Source organism: Oryza sativa, chromosome 7 (assembly GCF_034140825.1).
Source record: "Oryza sativa Japonica Group chromosome 7, ASM3414082v1".
Taxonomy (NCBI): Eukaryota; Viridiplantae; Streptophyta; class Magnoliopsida; order Poales; family Poaceae; genus Oryza; species Oryza sativa.
Genome location: NC_089041.1, coordinates 6,183,614 through 6,200,459, shown reverse-complemented (window position 1 = coordinate 6,200,459; position 16,846 = coordinate 6,183,614). Strand labels below are relative to the sequence as shown.

Sequence of the window (16,846 nt, the reverse complement as noted above, 5' to 3'; positions counted from 1 at the left end):
TATGTTTTAGATGAATTTTTTTTGTTGACTTGGTTGAGTCCCATATTAAACTATTTTTTAGATGAATATTTTTTTTGACTAGGTTGACTAGGCTGAATTGCTAAACGATTTGTTTTTTTAAAAAAATAATATAGGAAACCTATTTTAAAAATCATATTAATCTATTTTTCAAGTTTTTAACTTAATTAATCATGTGCTAATGATCTACTTTTTTTTTTTGCCAGGAAAGAAGGGTTAAAGCAAATTTAATAGTATAGCCAATTTCCAGCTCTAAATTATCTATAGTCAATTTAATAGCTAATTCATACAATAGTTAGCTATAAACATATACTACACTATTAATACCTGGTCCCACATGTCATACACATATTACGTTTTAGAGTCCGTGCTACAGCTAGCTACAAATCTGTAATCCAATGCTATTCTCTATCATCTCTTATCTCCTAAAAATATGTTTATAGATGGCTTATAGTCTATTATTATACCTGTTCTTACCAACCACCCCTAAGGTTCCTTGGTAGGGGACGGGAACTAATCCCTCCAGTACGTAAAATGGAGCAACTCATTAGCACGTGATTAATTAATTATTAATATTTTTTAAAATGGATTAATATGATTTTTAAAACTATTTTCGTATAGAAAATTTTTGCAAAAAAACACACCGTTTAGTAGTTTGAAAAAAACGTATGCGTGGAAAACAAGAAAGATGAGTCCTACCTCTGTCTCAAAATAAGTTTATTTTTGAGTTTCTCTGTCTAACGTTTAACCGTCTGTCTTATTTAAAAAAATTTGTCACACATAAAATACTACTATTCATATTTTATCATCTAATAATAAAAAATTTAATTATGAAAGGTTTTAAATAAGACGAAGAGTTAAATGTTGTATTAAAAACTGAAAAATGAACTTTTTATGGGATGGATATACTACTTAAAAAAAACTGAGGTTAACTGAACTGAACTTAAATTTTCTTCATATGAAATTTGTGTGTCTGACACGGTAAACGTGTGGGACAAGTGGACATATACATGACACATCCGGGGTCCTCTTCACCGTCGCAACGACGTGGCCCTCCACTGATCCCATCCCATTCCCACCTTTATTCCAAAGCACAAAACCACCCGCCCCCCACCACCATCTCCCCTTCCCCCAAAAGGATCATTCGCCAGCCTTTCGATCCATCGGACGAACACCTCCATCGAATCACTCGCCCACCACCACCACCGACCAGAGACCCCCACTCCAGCCGCCGGCGAGGGCGACCCCATGGGGTGCGCGCAGTCCAATGAGGACGGCGAGGGCCCCGTGGCGCGGTGCCGCGAGCGGAAGCACCTCCTGCGCGACGCCGTCGCCGCCCGCCACGCGCTGGCGGGCGCGCACGCGGGCCACGCCGCCGCGCTCAAGAACGTCGGCGCCGCGCTCTCCGACTACGCCTCCGGCGAGGGCGAGGCCCACGCCGGCGGGGCTCTGCGGTCGGGGTCGGCTGACTCTTCGGCCGCGGCGGCGGCGCTCGTCACGGCGTCCTCCGATGGCAAGCCCGTGCTGGCTATCCTGCCGCCGCCGCCGCCCGAGCTTCCCCCGCCTCCCCCGCCCCCGCCGCTGCCTCCGCATGGCGACGTTGAGGCGGCGCCGCTCGCGAGGTCGATGAGCGCGCCGGACCTGCACCTGCAGCAGCCGATCAAGAAGAAGCCGTCCGGCGAGGCGCCCATCATGGAGGAGGAGGACGACGAGGGCGGCGACGGCGGCGACGCGGGAGGACGGCGAGGTGACGACGACGCCGAACTGAAGCCACCCCCGCCGCTCCCCTCGCAGCGCCCCCCTCCCTCCCGCTCCCCGCCTCCCCTCCCGCCGGAGAATGACCACAAGGTGGACACCCCCGGCGGGTTCATCAGCTCCTTGTTCGACTCCATGCCGCCGCCCACTCTGGACACCGCCGCCGCCGAGCCATCGTCTTCGGCGTCGGCCGAGCGGAGAGAACCACCACCCCCCGCGCCGGACGAACACCAGCCATCGGCGGCGGCGAGAGAGGTGGCGGAGGGCAAGAGGCCGGCCGCGGCAGAGGCGGCGACGACGCGGCGGGCGATGACGCAGAAGGCGGCGAGGAAGGGGAAGGCGAAGGCGGTGATGCTGGTGGCGCCGCCGCAGCCGCAGCCGGCCAAGCTGGGCGTCGGCGACATCCTCCGCGCCCTGGACGAACACTTCCTCAAGGCGTCGCAGAGCGCGCACGAGGTGTCCAAGCTGCTCGAGGCCGCCAGGATGCACTACCACTCCAACTTCGCTGAGACGCGAGGTAATTTCAATTTTCAAACCAACACGATGAATTCACTTCACGATTCAGATTACTTTCAAACCAACAGCAAAATTAAAATATCTTCTTTACAATCTTTTTCAATTTTTCACTGTGATACTAGATAGATAGAACACTTGCTGCTTATCTACCATTTCAGATTACTCATTGGAATGAGTAAAATAATCAGTACACTTGTTTCGGGGAATATGCTTTAGCAAGATTGGATAGAGAAGTTCAGATACGTTTTATTAATGGTGACTTGGTGATTATGGAAGAAGTTAACCCGTTCCACACGATTGTATTAAGACTTTGAATAGATTACTAATCTGCACTGTCAAGAACAACAGAATGATTGCATTGTTTTAATTATTGGAATGGGCCAATGGAATGGTTATGGTAGTGGAGCCGCATTTAGCGGGTAAAGCGAAGAACCGGACAGAGCATCTAATCACATATGGGTCACAGGGTACAGGGGAATGAGTTGTTTGGGGTTCACATTTAAATTGTTGATGACCTGTATTCTCATGATTCACTTTCAAGTTCAGTTGAGCAGTCTCTGTCTTGCTTGTTTTTTAGTGCTCGCTGTGATTATTTTCTTCATACTCAGCATTCTTTTTTTTCTTCTTTTGAGAACTCTCAGGTTAATTTGGTTTCCTTCCATTGTTAACGTAAATGCCATTTGCATCCTATCTTAGTAGGATTTGAGAACCATTCCTCGAAAAAAATAGGAATTACATATTTGAGTTCCTTCTGTTGTTAAATGGCATCCCTCTTCGGTCTTGCTAGGATTTGTGGACCATTCTGCCAGAGTGATGCAAGTAATCACTTGGAATCGCTCGTTTAAAGGGATACCTCAACCGGAAAATGTGAGGAATGAAATGGACGATGACGAATGGGAGACACATGCTACCACTCTTGATAAGCTGCTTGCATGGGAGAAAAAACTATACCATGAAGTCAAGGTACATGGTGTTTCTTTTTTGTTTACCACTAGTTCAAAATATAAATCTTTGCAACCACCCACTCATTTATTGGTACAATCTTATAGATTGCTAAATTCAATAGCACTTTCTTACGACAATAATTTTGCAATATGATTTGTTCAGCACATAAAGACGACCTCTGCTACTAGTTTGCTGGAGTATTTTCTTTCTTCCTGTTAAGTTATTTTCCTGTTCTTGTGGAATTTTTTGTTCATGCAATCATCTGATCTGTAAACCTTTCTAGCCATTTTAATCCAATTTCATTACCTATCCATGTTGTTTTTTCCTTTGAAAGGACAGTTGCTTCCATGTTTTAGACTCCTAGGATGTGAAAATGATTGAAGCAACACCATATTGTCACTTGTTTCTTGATCTAAACTGTTATGTTTGTACATCTGAGCCAGGATTTTGAGGTTATCAGGAGGGAATATCAACAAAAGCTAGCTGTTCTCAACAAAAAGAAGCAGCGTGGTGTCACTTCTTCCTCACTTGAGAAGACCAAGTCGGTTGTTAGTCACTTGCACACAAAATATGTAGTTGATCTGCAAACAATGGAGTCAACAGTTGCAGAGATCAACCGTCTCAGAGATCAACAATTATACCCAAAACTTCTTGAACTTGTGAAGGGGTAAGCCTTTTTCAATGATTTCTCCTTCTACTATGAATAACAACATTGCTAACGAAACAAAAAAGAACAATAGATATAGACTCAAGAGAACTTAATTGTTTTGTTTTCTTACATTGGCAGAATGTGGCACATGTGGGATGCAATGTACCTTCATCACAAAACACAGCTCAAGATCATCTTGGAGCTCAAGTCGTTGGACATCTCGGTCGCCCCGCGGGAAACAAGCGAGCAACACCATGACCGGACCGTGCAGCTGTGGAATGTTGTACATGAGTGGCACACTCAGTTCGACAAGTTCATGACATACCAGAAGCAGTATGTGGGATCCCTCTACACCTGGATCAAGCTGAATGTGATCCCCATCGACACCAACTTGAAGCCAAATTCATCACAGCCACATGAGACCACACCTCCCATCAAGAGGGTGCTGCATGCTTGGCATGAAATCCTCGGAAAGCTCCCCGATGAGGCTGCCAAGAAGGCGATAAACACGTTTGCAGAGATCGTAAAGACAATCCTGGTTCATCAGGAAGACGAACTGAAGCTCCGGATGAAGATCGAGGATACCAGGAGGGATTATGGGAAGAAGAGGAGGCAATTCGATGACTGGGCACAAAAGTACATCCACCAAACTGCGGGTATCCTTCCTGAGGACAGGAACCCTGACGGTGCACGCCCCGATCCGATGGCGGAACGGAAGGCTGCCATGGAAAAGTTGGAGCTTTCTATGAAGGAGCTGGAGGAGATGTATGTCAAGCAGTGCAGGGTGGTCAGGGAGAAGTCCCTCAGCCTTCTCAGGACGAATTTGCCGGAGCTGTTCAGAGTTGTGTCGGATTTCTCACTTCAGTCAGCTGGGATGTTCAAGGGCGTGTGGTCGATTGCACACACCAATGACCAACTGGATGAATAATATAAGTTCTTTTGTTGTTGTAATCTTTCTTTCTTTTTGTTTATGTTCATAGGTTGATTAGTTGTTGTATATTGATTTTTGGCTTGTGGTGCCGAGATTAAAAAAAAAAGAATGATCCTTTTTGAGCTACTGTTGTTAAAATTCGTAGTATAGATATAGGAGTTTTACTTTTACATTACATGGTATTTGAAAGAGGGAACTGTATTTTTTGTTTCATATTTGATAAATATTGTAGGCTTTATCATGATGAGTTGCAACAATAGAAGGAAGGTGATTGCTTTAATCTTATATGTGTTTGGTGTGAATGATGAGTTTTGTGAAACAGATGGTGTGTGAGTTGATGTTTTGATGATGTGACAAATCAGCACAAGCACAAGAACCTGTCGATGGAAAGTTGAATTTGTTATTGCCACTTCAATCACTGAAGTTTGATCTGAATATTCTAGTGTTTCCTGTCTCTTTATTTATCAAGTTTGATCTGAATATTCTATAAAAGAAAACGATTTTTTTTAACAAATCAACATCTACGGTGAGGTATTGTCAACTTAATTTGAAGAAAGTCTACCTGTATGTATTATTCTGCCTGAAAAATAATATCAACAGGGCATTAAAATAGATCATGAATCCATTACTACTACATCATACTTACCCAAGATGATTGATGCACATCCTTTTTAAATCTTCTATCGTACTGTACTTTTGTTCTATGTGCATGCCTGGGGAATATAAAATCAGATTGTACAAAGTAGCAAGGGAGACTTGATTGCATCCATGTCAATGTAGAACACCCTTGTTATGTTATCAATACTAGGTAGGTTATATCATTGATGTTTGACATTATATGGGAATAGATCAATACCAATTTCAATGTAACCTTAATAAAAATATTTCCATCTCTTCCTCCTTATGTCTATATAGTAGATAGAATTTTAAGTTTCAAGTTTACGCGCTCATAAGCACGTTGTGATTAACTACACTACATCAAGATTACATAGGCCCTGTTTAGATCCCCTGGCAAAAATTTTTACCTTGTCACATCGAATGTTTGGACACATGCATGAAGTATTGAATATAAACGAAAAAATAACTAATTACACATATTGCGTGTAAATTGCGAGACGAATCTTTAAGCCTAATCGCTACATGATCTGACAATGTGGTGCTACAGTAAACATTTGCTAATGACAGATTAATTAGGCTTAATAAATTTGTCTCACAGTTTACAGGCGGATTATGTAATTTGTTTTGTTATTAGTCTACGTTTAATACTTCAAATGTGTGTCAGCATATCCGATGTGACACGCCAAAACTTTACACCCCTGGATCTAAACGCAGCCATAGTGACAATATACTGATGTAATTTCTGTTTTCAAAAAGAAATACTGATGTAATTTCTATTTGGACTATGTATTAGTCAATATTATATATTCCAAAATTGTACTTTTGGGCTAACCATATACTCCCTCCATTTCAAAATGCAGGATGTCATTGACTTTTTACACGATGTTTGACCATTCGTCTTATTTTAAAAAAATATATAAATTTAATTTATTTTGTTACCACTTGTTTTATCATCAAATAAAATATAATATTAACCTATAGTTTTACATATTCATACTGAATTTTTAATGAGACAAATGATCAAACTTTGTGCGAAAAGTCAACGGCGTCATATATTCTAAAATGGAGGTAGTATTAGTCATTTTATAGATTTTATATTATTTAAAAAGGTACTTTTGGTTTTAGTACGATGGTAAAAAACCTGTATTACATGTTGGATAATGACGGTAGAAGTATCGAGGATAATACTCATCGAGCGAGGATGGAAGTGCCAAATATGGCCAACTAGCAAAATATCCCCTCAACATGTGGGGAAAATATGTGGTGGAAACCATATATGTAGTGGAAATCTGGAAACTACCGTTAAATCGAAAAATAGATGTTTGAGATTTGTTCACGTCATCACGAATAAAAATTTTACTCACGGATTTAGTCATAAGTAAAAATTTTATCGCAAGTAAAACTTTTACTCATGATGACATGGATGAATCACGGATGTCTATTTTTCGATCCAACGGTAGTTTCCAAGTTTCCAATATATATATATATATATATATATATATATATATATATATATATATATATATATATATTCCACCACATATTTTCCCCAATATGTGTGGCAATAATTTTTTCAATAAATGGGAGACTGCCACCTAACCATATGCCATTAAAACTCCATCATTTTTCACATACATGCCCCTCGAACTGCTAAACGGTACAATTTTCTTAAAAAATTATATAATAGTTACTTTAAAAAGTCATATTAATATACTTTTTCCTTTTTTACTAATAATTAATTAATCATAAAACAGGCTCATAAGTTTTGTTTCAAAGAGGAGGGTTTGAGAAAGAAAAAACCGCTCAAAAGTCAAAACACCAACAAACAAACAAACAAACAAAGAGAGGATGACAGCAAGGCCACCAACCGCCGAGATTAAATCATGCGGCTACGCGTCACCCTGAAAATTCTCGCAACCCACATCCCGTCAACCCAAAAAAAAAAAAAAAGAAAAAAAATCACCCGACGAAATTTCCCGCACCAGCAGCAGCTCATCCCTCTCTCCGAGTCGCCGCTCTCTCCCTCCCGATCGATCCATCGCGGGGTGATGCCCTCGCGCTCGCGGCGGTGACCTCGCCGCCGGCGGCCGCGCCATGACATCCTCCCCCTCCTGGTTCTCCGGCATCGCCCGCGCCTCCTCCGCCATGCCCCCCGGCGGCGTCGCCTCCGCGGCCGCTCCCCTCTCCGATGGCGCGGGTGGGAGGGGCGGTGGAGGTGGAGGTGGAGGTGGAGGTGGAGGAGTGGTCGCCGCCGTGGTTGCTGCGGGGCCTGGCGCTGGTGCTGGCGTTGGCGCGGGCGGGAAGAGGAGGCAGGTGCAGGGGGCGCTGTTCAAGTACGGCCCCAAGTCCGCCCAGGTACTCTCTCTCTCTCTCTGGGGCGCGCGCGCGTGCGGCTTGCGGCGGGAGATCTGTGGGGGATCGTTTTGGGATTGCTCGGGATGATGGATTCGAGGGTTTATTACTTTGCATTGTAGAAATCCTGCGATTGCGTCGTGGGGGGTTTGAAATGGTGTAGGATTTGAGCGGGGGACGAGGAGGAATTTCCCTAGGTCGAGATGGTTCTAGAATCTTCTAGAAGGTTACCGCGTTCGTGCCGCCCAGCCTTCGAGATGCGATGCGGGGATCTCCTCGTTGGATTCGTCCTTCTGCCCTTTTCCGCTGGGTGCGTGCGGTTGTTGAGAGAGAGAGAGATAGAGGCTTATGGAATAAGGAAGCTTCTGTAGCATAGCCGTGTTTCTACTCATGATCCAGGGCTTGTAATGGAAATAAGCGCAGGCGATTCTTTCTTTAGAGGGGTTGCACTTTTGGGAGCCCAACTTGTGTGCTAATAATTTTCTTCTCTTAGTTTTCTTTTGCTGATGTTAACACGGCTAGCTAGGCCTTTTGCGTCTTGTCTCCTTGCTTCTGTATCATTTCTCGCGTGGAAGAAAGCCTACTGAATGAATATACAATGTTTGACCCTATCTAGGCTTATGGTCCCTTTTGCATAGTAGTTCCTTTTGCTGCGTGTAGAGGATTTGTTTTCTACTTTGAAATTGCGACGAAATAAGTGTACAAATCTCTGCCAGCTATGTTTGTTATGATCCTTTGTTGCTACAAGCAAGGTTGTTTATATACACCTTTTGTTGTAGTACAAAAGTGAGGGTCTCAACTCTGAATGGGATAATCTGTCACAATGTACCTGCATTCTTTCCTTTGTTTGGACCACGTAGTGCCACATTGCCATTTGTGACCTTATTAAGATGATCAGTTGGTAGTAAGCCTATAGAACATCAGCATTATATCATGCCAGGATGTGGTTGCAATATTGTGGTTTCTAGATAACTTATTCTGCCGGTAAGATGTACCCTTTTACACATTATAGAATCTGGTTGGAATTTTGAAATCTCTTGGAAGTTTTATCATTTTAATTCTAAGGTAAAGTCCATTTTTGGCACTCAAAACTTGTTGGATTCCATTTTTTACCGTTAACTTAAAACCCAGTCATTTCTCACACTCAACTTTCAAAACCAGAAAAATAACACCCAAAAGCTGATTCCATGGTAGTTTTGATTGACATGACAACTGACATAGCCTTCAGGTACTAAACTTTGTTGGTGTGGAACTGTGGACCTAAGTGGCATCCACATTAGCAAGACATGTATAGTAGGAGTCTGCACTAGTGAAAACCATCACCATGTCAATAAAAACACTGTGAATATGGTCTAGAGTGTTATTGATTTGCTTTTGAGAGTCGAGGGCGAAAAAATGAAAAAAAAAACTGGTTATTGAGTTTAGCATGAAAAAGGACTTCTAGAATAGTTCAAGCACCAAACATGGTCTTTAACCTAGTTGTTTTAACTACCTCAGAGGCCCAGATGTCTATGCACTATGCTTTGTTATGTTGTGTACATTCTGTAACACCCTTCATTTTCTGATGATTTGCATATACAAAGGAAACCCTCACAGCCTCACCATCCATATATTAACTTCTAATTAGATATGGCTTGTCATTACTGTTTTGTTTCTTCTATAAATTTCTTCTTGCAGGTCGCATTTAAAACTGGTGATTTTAACCACCAGGTGATCTTCATCGGTGGTTTGACGGATGGGTTTTTAGCAACCGAGTAAGTTGGCAATATGCAGTTCCATTAAATATTTTTCCATATCATTTGTTGAATTAGAAGACACTATTGATAGTGAAAGTTCTCATGAGTTTCCAATTAGGGTACTGTCCAAGCGCTTCAGTAACAACGTTATTTGGTATCTTTACTGTTAGTTAGTCAAGTTATTGTTTTGATTAGTCTATAAAATAGTTGTTCTGAAGCATGGAGTGAAATGCCTTTCTCCCTGAAAGTTCTTTCATCCTAGTCTGTGGTCTCCTCCCTATCCTAAAGTGCCTTCCCTTCAGCCATGTCACTCCTCAGTATGGAAGCTGCCCTGATGTACTGAGTTGCATAGCATGATGCATACATGGAAACATGGAAATATATACTATATAATCACCATTTAGTACTTCATGATGCATTCATGCAATCACTTCCCTCTCACCAAATCAGTATGAGATAATCTAGTTGTTGTTATTATTTACTCGGCATATGTATAAAATTTCAAGTTATAATTCATTATATGTTGAGAGTAACAAACATGAGAAAAATCTGAAAAATGATGAATTGGAGAAGGATAGGAAAAATAACACAATAAGTTCTGTAAGTATATAATCATAATACATATGTTATCATTTTTTTTTCTCTTGGTTAAGACTGGAACTAATTTTATTATTCTAATCCATGTTGGAACATTACAGCTACTTGGAGCCTTTGTCACTTGCACTAGAGGTCGAGAAATGGTCACTGGTACAGCCGTTACTTTCTTCATCATACACTGGGTATGGAATTTCCAGCTTAGAGCAGGTATGATCTGTAACATGGACCTTTTCATCCTTAGAGTTTAAGAACCGCATTTGCATACATTGAGGTGTTCATGGTCTTAGTGGCATGCTGAAAGAAGAATTGAGGTACTTAAGAATGATTTTAATGTTCTCAAGTTAATTTTCATATTCTTTTTTACATAATATGTTCAGTTTTTCAATCTTGTCATTCCGCACTTTGATCGACTTACTTACATGATTTGACTACACATTCACTCATACCCAGGAAGCTAGTTCTAGAATCTCATTTGTATTTTCCAATGACCACCAAAGTAGTCATGAGATCTTAATTTATACTTGCCATCCGAAAGTACTGTATGCAGAATGTGGTTGCTTGAGCTATCTGCTAGTTTGGTGGTAAACTTCTTTTTTCCCTTCTGTGTTTTTCTTATTCTACTGCAGGACGTTTGATTGGATTGTCCATTTTATTCGTTTTTTTGGGTGCTTTACATTTTAACCCTACTTTTTTGGAATCAAGTATTGATTATATGTTTTCTTGTCAAAGGATGCATTGGAACTAGATCAACTCATCAGTTACTTGATAAACAAAGAAAATTCTGATGGAGTAATATTGCTTGGTCACAGTACTGGTTGCCAGGTATGCTCACTGATATGTTGGTACTATTTATAGTCTAAATAGTAATGCTTCATAGGTTTATAAACTTACCCCAGTGGTCAAGTGGATCCCTAAACTTGAGAATTGCATACTGGACTTGGCACCTGTGTTTCACTTTAGATTACAGATGTGCCACACTTAATATAATTTCTGATTTGATGTGCTGAGTGGTGACCATGTCTAGTGTTACTGACTACTGTAGGAACTTACCAGCCATGCCATGGACATATACGAAAGCAAATTCATCCAGTATTGTTAAAACTGTAGGTACATAAGCACTTGTATTGATATTAATCCCCATACTAGTCCAATTGCATGCAAATCCCTTCCAATTCCACCTTGCCCCAAACCTGTCCTAGTCCATTCTGCTTCCCCTTTTCACTTGCCTATCATAATTTCCTTCTCCGTGCGCTGAATTGTAGCTGAGTTTCAAGCTTATCATGTTCAGATTGGACAAAGGGAGTTTAGTATTAATTCATAGTAGAAATTAAAGCATGTGAAGAAGGGAATGAATCACTTATCATAAGCCCTCTTTCTATCCTCCCCTTATCTCACTTTTGGTTGACCAGCTCCCATTTTGATTTACTCAACTATCTCTGTCTGTCTTCCCGCTCTAAACAACCAGCCTTTTTGCTGTTTAGCTATCCAATTTCCAATGCATTCTGAAATTCAGAAAACACACAATTTGTGAACTTTGCTCGAGAATCCTAGAAGTCTGGGTCTCATATTCTCATTAGCCAAGAGCACTTTCATTATTTTCAGTGGGGCACACATAATGCCCATGGATTCCATATTAGGGGTTTATGTGTACATTTTCATCTCAAATTCACTTTTCATGGAAGACTCATGTGGGCAAAACATCCACATTGAACTTAGTCCGGTTTGTCAGGTCAGGTACTGTGCTCCTTTTGGCATGTTTGGGACCTTGAGTGGTCCATTTTAAACAAATTCAGAGGCTCTTATATGCATTTCTAAAGTTTAGACATCTTGACCACTTGAGACAAGTTTATGGTCAGCATTGTATTTTTATCATAGAAAAAGATAACACAATTTTTTCCGTCAATGCCAGGATATTGTGCATTACATGCGGACAAATTTTGCATGTTCCAAGGCAGTTTCTGGGGTCATTTTGCAGGTATTCTCCCTGTCCCTATCTTCTTGTTTGGATGCGAAGGGGTGAAGTGAAAATATTTGAATGTGAACTATGATAGGAAGTTAGGGACTTCCTCCCTAAATAACAGACCAAACTGATGAATTTGTAACCTGTTGAGAATAATTGCTTTTTTATGTGTAAATCCATGTAAACGGTATCTTGATTCAACTTCTATGATATTCAGGCCCCAGTAAGTGACAGGGAGTATAGAGCAACACTTCCAGAAACTGCAGAAATGATAGATTTGGCAGCAAAAATGTTAAGTGAGGGCCGTGGAATGGATTTGATGCCCAGGGAAGCAAATCCAGATGCTCCGATTACTGCCTACAGGTATCAATTTCCATGCCTGAGATGCTCAGATATACTTTTGTGTCAGTGATGTCTTCCTCTGGGATTAATAAAGATGTCGCAAGATCTACACCTCTGTTAGCAACAAAAATTTCAATAACCGCTCATACTATGATTACTGAAAAATGATAGTTAATGGGATTCAGTATTTTGATTTATGATCATGTATTCTTCAACCACTACGTAAAGAGTTAGATGAGGAGTCACAAGCTGTTATTGCTATTGGATGTTTAACCTATGTTCTGAAAAACTTTAGTTGGGACTTGAGAATTTTGTAGAATCCCTTATAGTTCTCTAGATTGTGATGATGATGACCTAAGACACAACTTGTTGCGCCTCCTTCGGCTATGATGACCAATGATACAAAATTTCTTGCTCGTAGACTCTGTGGACCATGTAGCATGGGAGAGTTATCTATGTTATGTTGAGCAAAGAAACTCGCAAATACAAGTTAAAATCATGGATGATGAAAATTGAACCACATGAATAGAACAAACATGATAAGAATGAAACACTATGTAACAAACCTGATGTTTTTGTCTCCCACTTATGTTTCTCATGACCAACTCTTAGTGGGGTCTTAGTCCTTTTTTCTTTTCAAATGATGCAAAGTTAACCTTTCTGTATTGTTTCAAATGATCCAATATCCTATTACTTCTTTTTGTTCCATATCTTTTATTTTATTAGATCTATTTACCAGCATATCTCCTAGTATCCTTTGTTAGTCAGTGTGATCTTAAAAAATTATCTGCAACGAATCAAACATCATTTTTTCTTCAGTTGTACTCTAATGCCATAGAAATAATGTGTAGGTATCACTCCCTTTGTGCATATATGGGTGATGATGACATGTTCAGCTCAGATCTTAGTGAAGATCAGTTGAGGCAGAGACTTGGTCATATGTCAACAACACAGTGCCAGGTATTGTCCCTTTCTACTTGTGACTTTGTCAACACACATGGAAACACCACTTTTTTTGGTCATAGCCAGAGCCCAGAATTGGTGGTAAATATTGCGTTCACATTTTCATTATCATTCTGTTCTGATGACTATGAATACAGGGATTAGTGATGGTTATCCTTTTATGGTCCTTTGTTTCTGTATCTACTTAAAGCAACAATTTCAAGCTGATCGATCTAAGAAAAATAACCGTTTCACTATCAGATATTTGATATTTTCTTAATGCCTAATTCACCAAGTAGTTAAATTATGTTGTTCCTTGAATCTGTTTACAGCTTGTAGGTTGAATGCTTGCATTTGCATTGGTGGCCATATATGCATAGATATATTAGACTTGGTTTCCTCAATGCTATAATGTAATAAAACTAGGCTTGATTACGTTTAGTACTTGACTTGCATGTTAAGTAATTGAAAGGTGTGAAGATACAAAAACAGAAAGAACCGAAGAACTCATATATATTGATGGGGGTCCTGAACCTAACTTTGAGCATTGGGCTTTCGTAATTTATACATGCATAGATTGTAAATGGGGTAATTTTCCCAGTGGGCTGTTTTGGTTCTATTTGCTTTTTGACCACATTAAGCAAGCTAATGGAATAGAAATCAGGAAAAGAAGTACATTTAAAATCTGCATTAGAATGTGAAAATCAATAACCTTAAGGAAATTAGCGAAATTTGAGCATAACAAACATCCCAGAAGCTTCTCTTTGGCATACTGTATAATGCATTCTACAAAAAAAAGACTTTTTGTTCGTAGAGTTAAAGGTTGCCAAATGAGGTAAGCTACGATGACATTATGCTGTAGCTGCTGAATTTTATATCTTGCAAGTGCTTTGGCTGCAGGTTATTTTCTCAATGGGGGATGAATATGTCCCGGAATACGTTGATAAGGAGGCACTTGTGGACAGGTGAAATTAGAAATCCAAACATACCAGATACAATTTTGATATGATATCATCATGCTCTAATGCTCTATATATGTTTCACTGCAGATTATGTCGCGCATTGGGCAACGCGGAGAAAGTTGAAATAGAATGGGGAAACCATGCTCTCTCCAATAGGGTGCAAGAAGCAGTTCGGGCCATTGTAGATTTTGTTAAGAGAGAGGGGCCCAAAGGTTGGGACGATCCATGGAGCTAGATACAACAGCCATATGTAACATGTCTATCCCATTTTCCTCCCCTAGCAAAACGTCTTGTTTTTACATGTTTCTTGATCATTTTTTTATAGTAATAATTCCTATTTGTTTTGCTTTGTTGCCTTAGTAAGCATTGTGAGACACTTTTGTTTATTTTGTGGACATTTATGTACAATACTTGAATTTGTAAATTGTAGTGAAACTATCTCAAATCTCTCTTTGTCAAATTAACATTGGTTAAACGGTGTAATCAAGACTTTGGTTATACTCGGCTGAATTGACACTTATGAAAGAAATTCATCTAGAAATTGAAAGACTGTTTATGTTCACGCTCTATCAGCCACATATATTTCTCGGGTAATCCGAATTCCATGGCCATTAACTTTTTTTCCGTTTGTTGAAAAAGAATGGAATTTGATAATACGTGCAGATGTTTTGCACACTTGATGCGTGACGGCATGAACTATCCTTATTCCAGAAGAAAAAGGTTGGTCAATTGTTCCATATTCCTGTTGTTATCTTTGTACAATTTTCATGACCTATAATAAATCTTATTTTTAATTGTTAGAGATTCATTCATCATTACTTGGTCTTTATTTGAGTCACACTTTACTCTCTTTTCCTTACATGTTCTAGCCCAAAAAGGCCGAAAAGAACAATAATTTCATGATCCTTCACTCATTCATTCCCTTCTGGTGCTGCAAAAGAAAAAGGTTAATTTGTCCTATTGGGTACTAGTATGATGATATTCCTTTGTAATGATTATTTACTTAAATTGCTTTGGAATTAATCAAGGTGCGCCGAAAGCCAATTTTCATCGAAACAAATGAGCCGAATTTTGTGCATGCATGAAGTGATGCACATATCCGATTACCAGATTGATATCGAGTCAAGTCAGGTGTCCACATCTTAAACTGCAAATCATGGCAAAGCTGGGAAGCACATTGAGATGCAACAATCTTTAATTTGTTCATGCATGGATCTCTGCTTAATCTAGGCAGTGTACGAGTAACTGAATATATGTCACGATCGAATTAGTGGGGGTGGTAGCTAGGTAGGTAGGGTAAAAGTCTATAGAAATGCCATGGTTCTAGCTAATTGCACCCAGTGACATGATTGGAGAATCATGAATTTCATGATCACGAGGTCAGGCCAAAAGGCACTGCAAGTTGGTTGACCATGGAGCACACTAGCTAGAGCCTAAAGGCGTCCAAAATAGGCAGCCGAATAAGCCGAAAGGAAAAGAGAAACCATGAAAGGAAGTGTTCAGCTGATGATGAGCACACAGGTCTATCATTTGCCTTCGAAGTTGTATGGCGTGATCAATGGTTTAGTGATGAACCATCAACAATAGTGAGTAGATACAACTTATTTAGACAACAATTCTATTGGTAAATCGCCATCCGAAGTTAACGAATATTTGCATAATTGTTGTCTCTAAATTCTGACATGCAACATGAATGAAGTATTTGTTCTCATCATATCCTTGTAGTTGGGCTCGGAGCCAAAACAAATGTGTTGTCTTGAAAAGTACGCATATAAGATTTAGTTAGAATTTTATCCAAAACCACACCATTCTTAATTACTTAAACCATAGAGCCTAAAATAAAACATATGTCCCTATTAAGATATGTATTTTTTTTGTTTTTTTAATTGATACCAACAAACTAACTACCAAACATCTGAGAGAAACTACTTGGTGGTTGCAAGCAAAAACAATAGCGGTTTTCCAAAGAAATTTAGCAAAATAATATGATTTCATCATGCATAAAAACATTTTGTACTGCCACTTGTAAATCTTTTACATTATATCTATATGTAAATAACTCATACAACATGTTTTCCATTCAAAAACAAAACATGTTCTCCATTCATATTTAGGTAATACGCATAACAACTCATACATATGTTTTTCATATCATATTTGGATAATATAATTTCCATGTTAATTTTATATATTACGCAGGTAGATTTGTATAATTAATGGCTTGATTCTTTATGCAGTCCTTACAGTGTTTTGTAGATGAATACATCACACCTCTCGCTCTTTTCCCACTCTCTCTACTCAATGTCACTCTCCTCATGTCATCCTAGATGACGTGATATCCCTACGGTTAATGTCTTGTCATCCTTTACGCCTATGAAGGAAGGCGAAATATGTGGTTGATATATATAATTTAATGGGGAAAATGTGCCATTATTTATTCAAATATACTCTAGCTACCACATAGCTTCTATATGCCCACTTACTCTGTTTTTATTACAATTACTTATTTATCTAATTTTGTCT

At 39.7% G+C, this 16,846-nt stretch overlaps 2 protein-coding genes and 1 long non-coding RNA gene across 3 annotated transcripts; all 3 read left to right on the top strand.

The window, feature by feature from the left end:
- The first annotated feature begins 1,151 nt into the window (after window positions 1-1,151).
- LOC4342713 (protein ALTERED PHOSPHATE STARVATION RESPONSE 1) lies at window positions 1,152-5,094 on the top strand. Its single transcript, XM_015789308.3, has 4 exons — window positions 1,152-2,290; window positions 3,077-3,252; window positions 3,678-3,901; window positions 4,022-5,094. Exons 1-4 carry the CDS (start codon window positions 1,267-1,269, stop codon window positions 4,809-4,811), a joined length of 2,214 nt encoding a protein of 737 aa, XP_015644794.1. The 5' UTR covers window positions 1,152-1,266; the 3' UTR covers window positions 4,812-5,094.
- Window positions 5,095-7,438: 2,344 nt separating this feature from the next.
- Window positions 7,439-14,783, top strand: LOC4342712 (UPF0613 protein PB24D3.06c). Its single transcript, XM_015792110.3, has 9 exons — window positions 7,439-7,787; window positions 9,462-9,538; window positions 10,219-10,324; window positions 10,847-10,939; window positions 12,027-12,092; window positions 12,295-12,440; window positions 13,271-13,379; window positions 14,262-14,326; window positions 14,411-14,783. Exons 1-9 carry the CDS (start codon window positions 7,527-7,529, stop codon window positions 14,556-14,558), a joined length of 1,071 nt encoding a protein of 356 aa, XP_015647596.1. The 5' UTR covers window positions 7,439-7,526; the 3' UTR covers window positions 14,559-14,783.
- Window positions 14,784-14,897: 114 nt separating this feature from the next.
- Window positions 14,898-16,030, top strand: LOC136357268 (uncharacterized). The gene is made up of 3 exons (XR_010742494.1): window positions 14,898-15,043; window positions 15,193-15,269; window positions 15,352-16,030. It is a non-coding gene; the product is annotated as an uncharacterized lncRNA (long non-coding RNA).
- The last annotated feature ends 816 nt before the right edge of the window (window positions 16,031-16,846 follow it).

Excerpts from the sequence above, each read along its gene's own strand:
- LOC4342713 (XM_015789308.3), top strand. The coding sequence starts at position 1,267 with ATGGGGTGCGCGCAGTCCAATGAGGACGGCGAGGGCCCCGTGGCGCGG. Across the intron at positions 2,291-3,076 it reads CAACTTCGCTGAGACGCGAG|GATTTGTGGACCATTCTGCC; the intron begins GTAATTTCAATT and ends CGGTCTTGCTAG. Across the intron at positions 3,253-3,677 it reads AACTATACCATGAAGTCAAG|GATTTTGAGGTTATCAGGAG; the intron begins GTACATGGTGTT and ends CATCTGAGCCAG.
- LOC4342712 (XM_015792110.3), top strand. The coding sequence starts at position 7,527 with ATGACATCCTCCCCCTCCTGGTTCTCCGGCATCGCCCGCGCCTCCTCC. Across the intron at positions 12,441-13,270 it reads GCTCCGATTACTGCCTACAG|GTATCACTCCCTTTGTGCAT; the intron begins GTATCAATTTCC and ends AATAATGTGTAG. Across the intron at positions 13,380-14,261 it reads TGTCAACAACACAGTGCCAG|GTTATTTTCTCAATGGGGGA; the intron begins GTATTGTCCCTT and ends CTTTGGCTGCAG.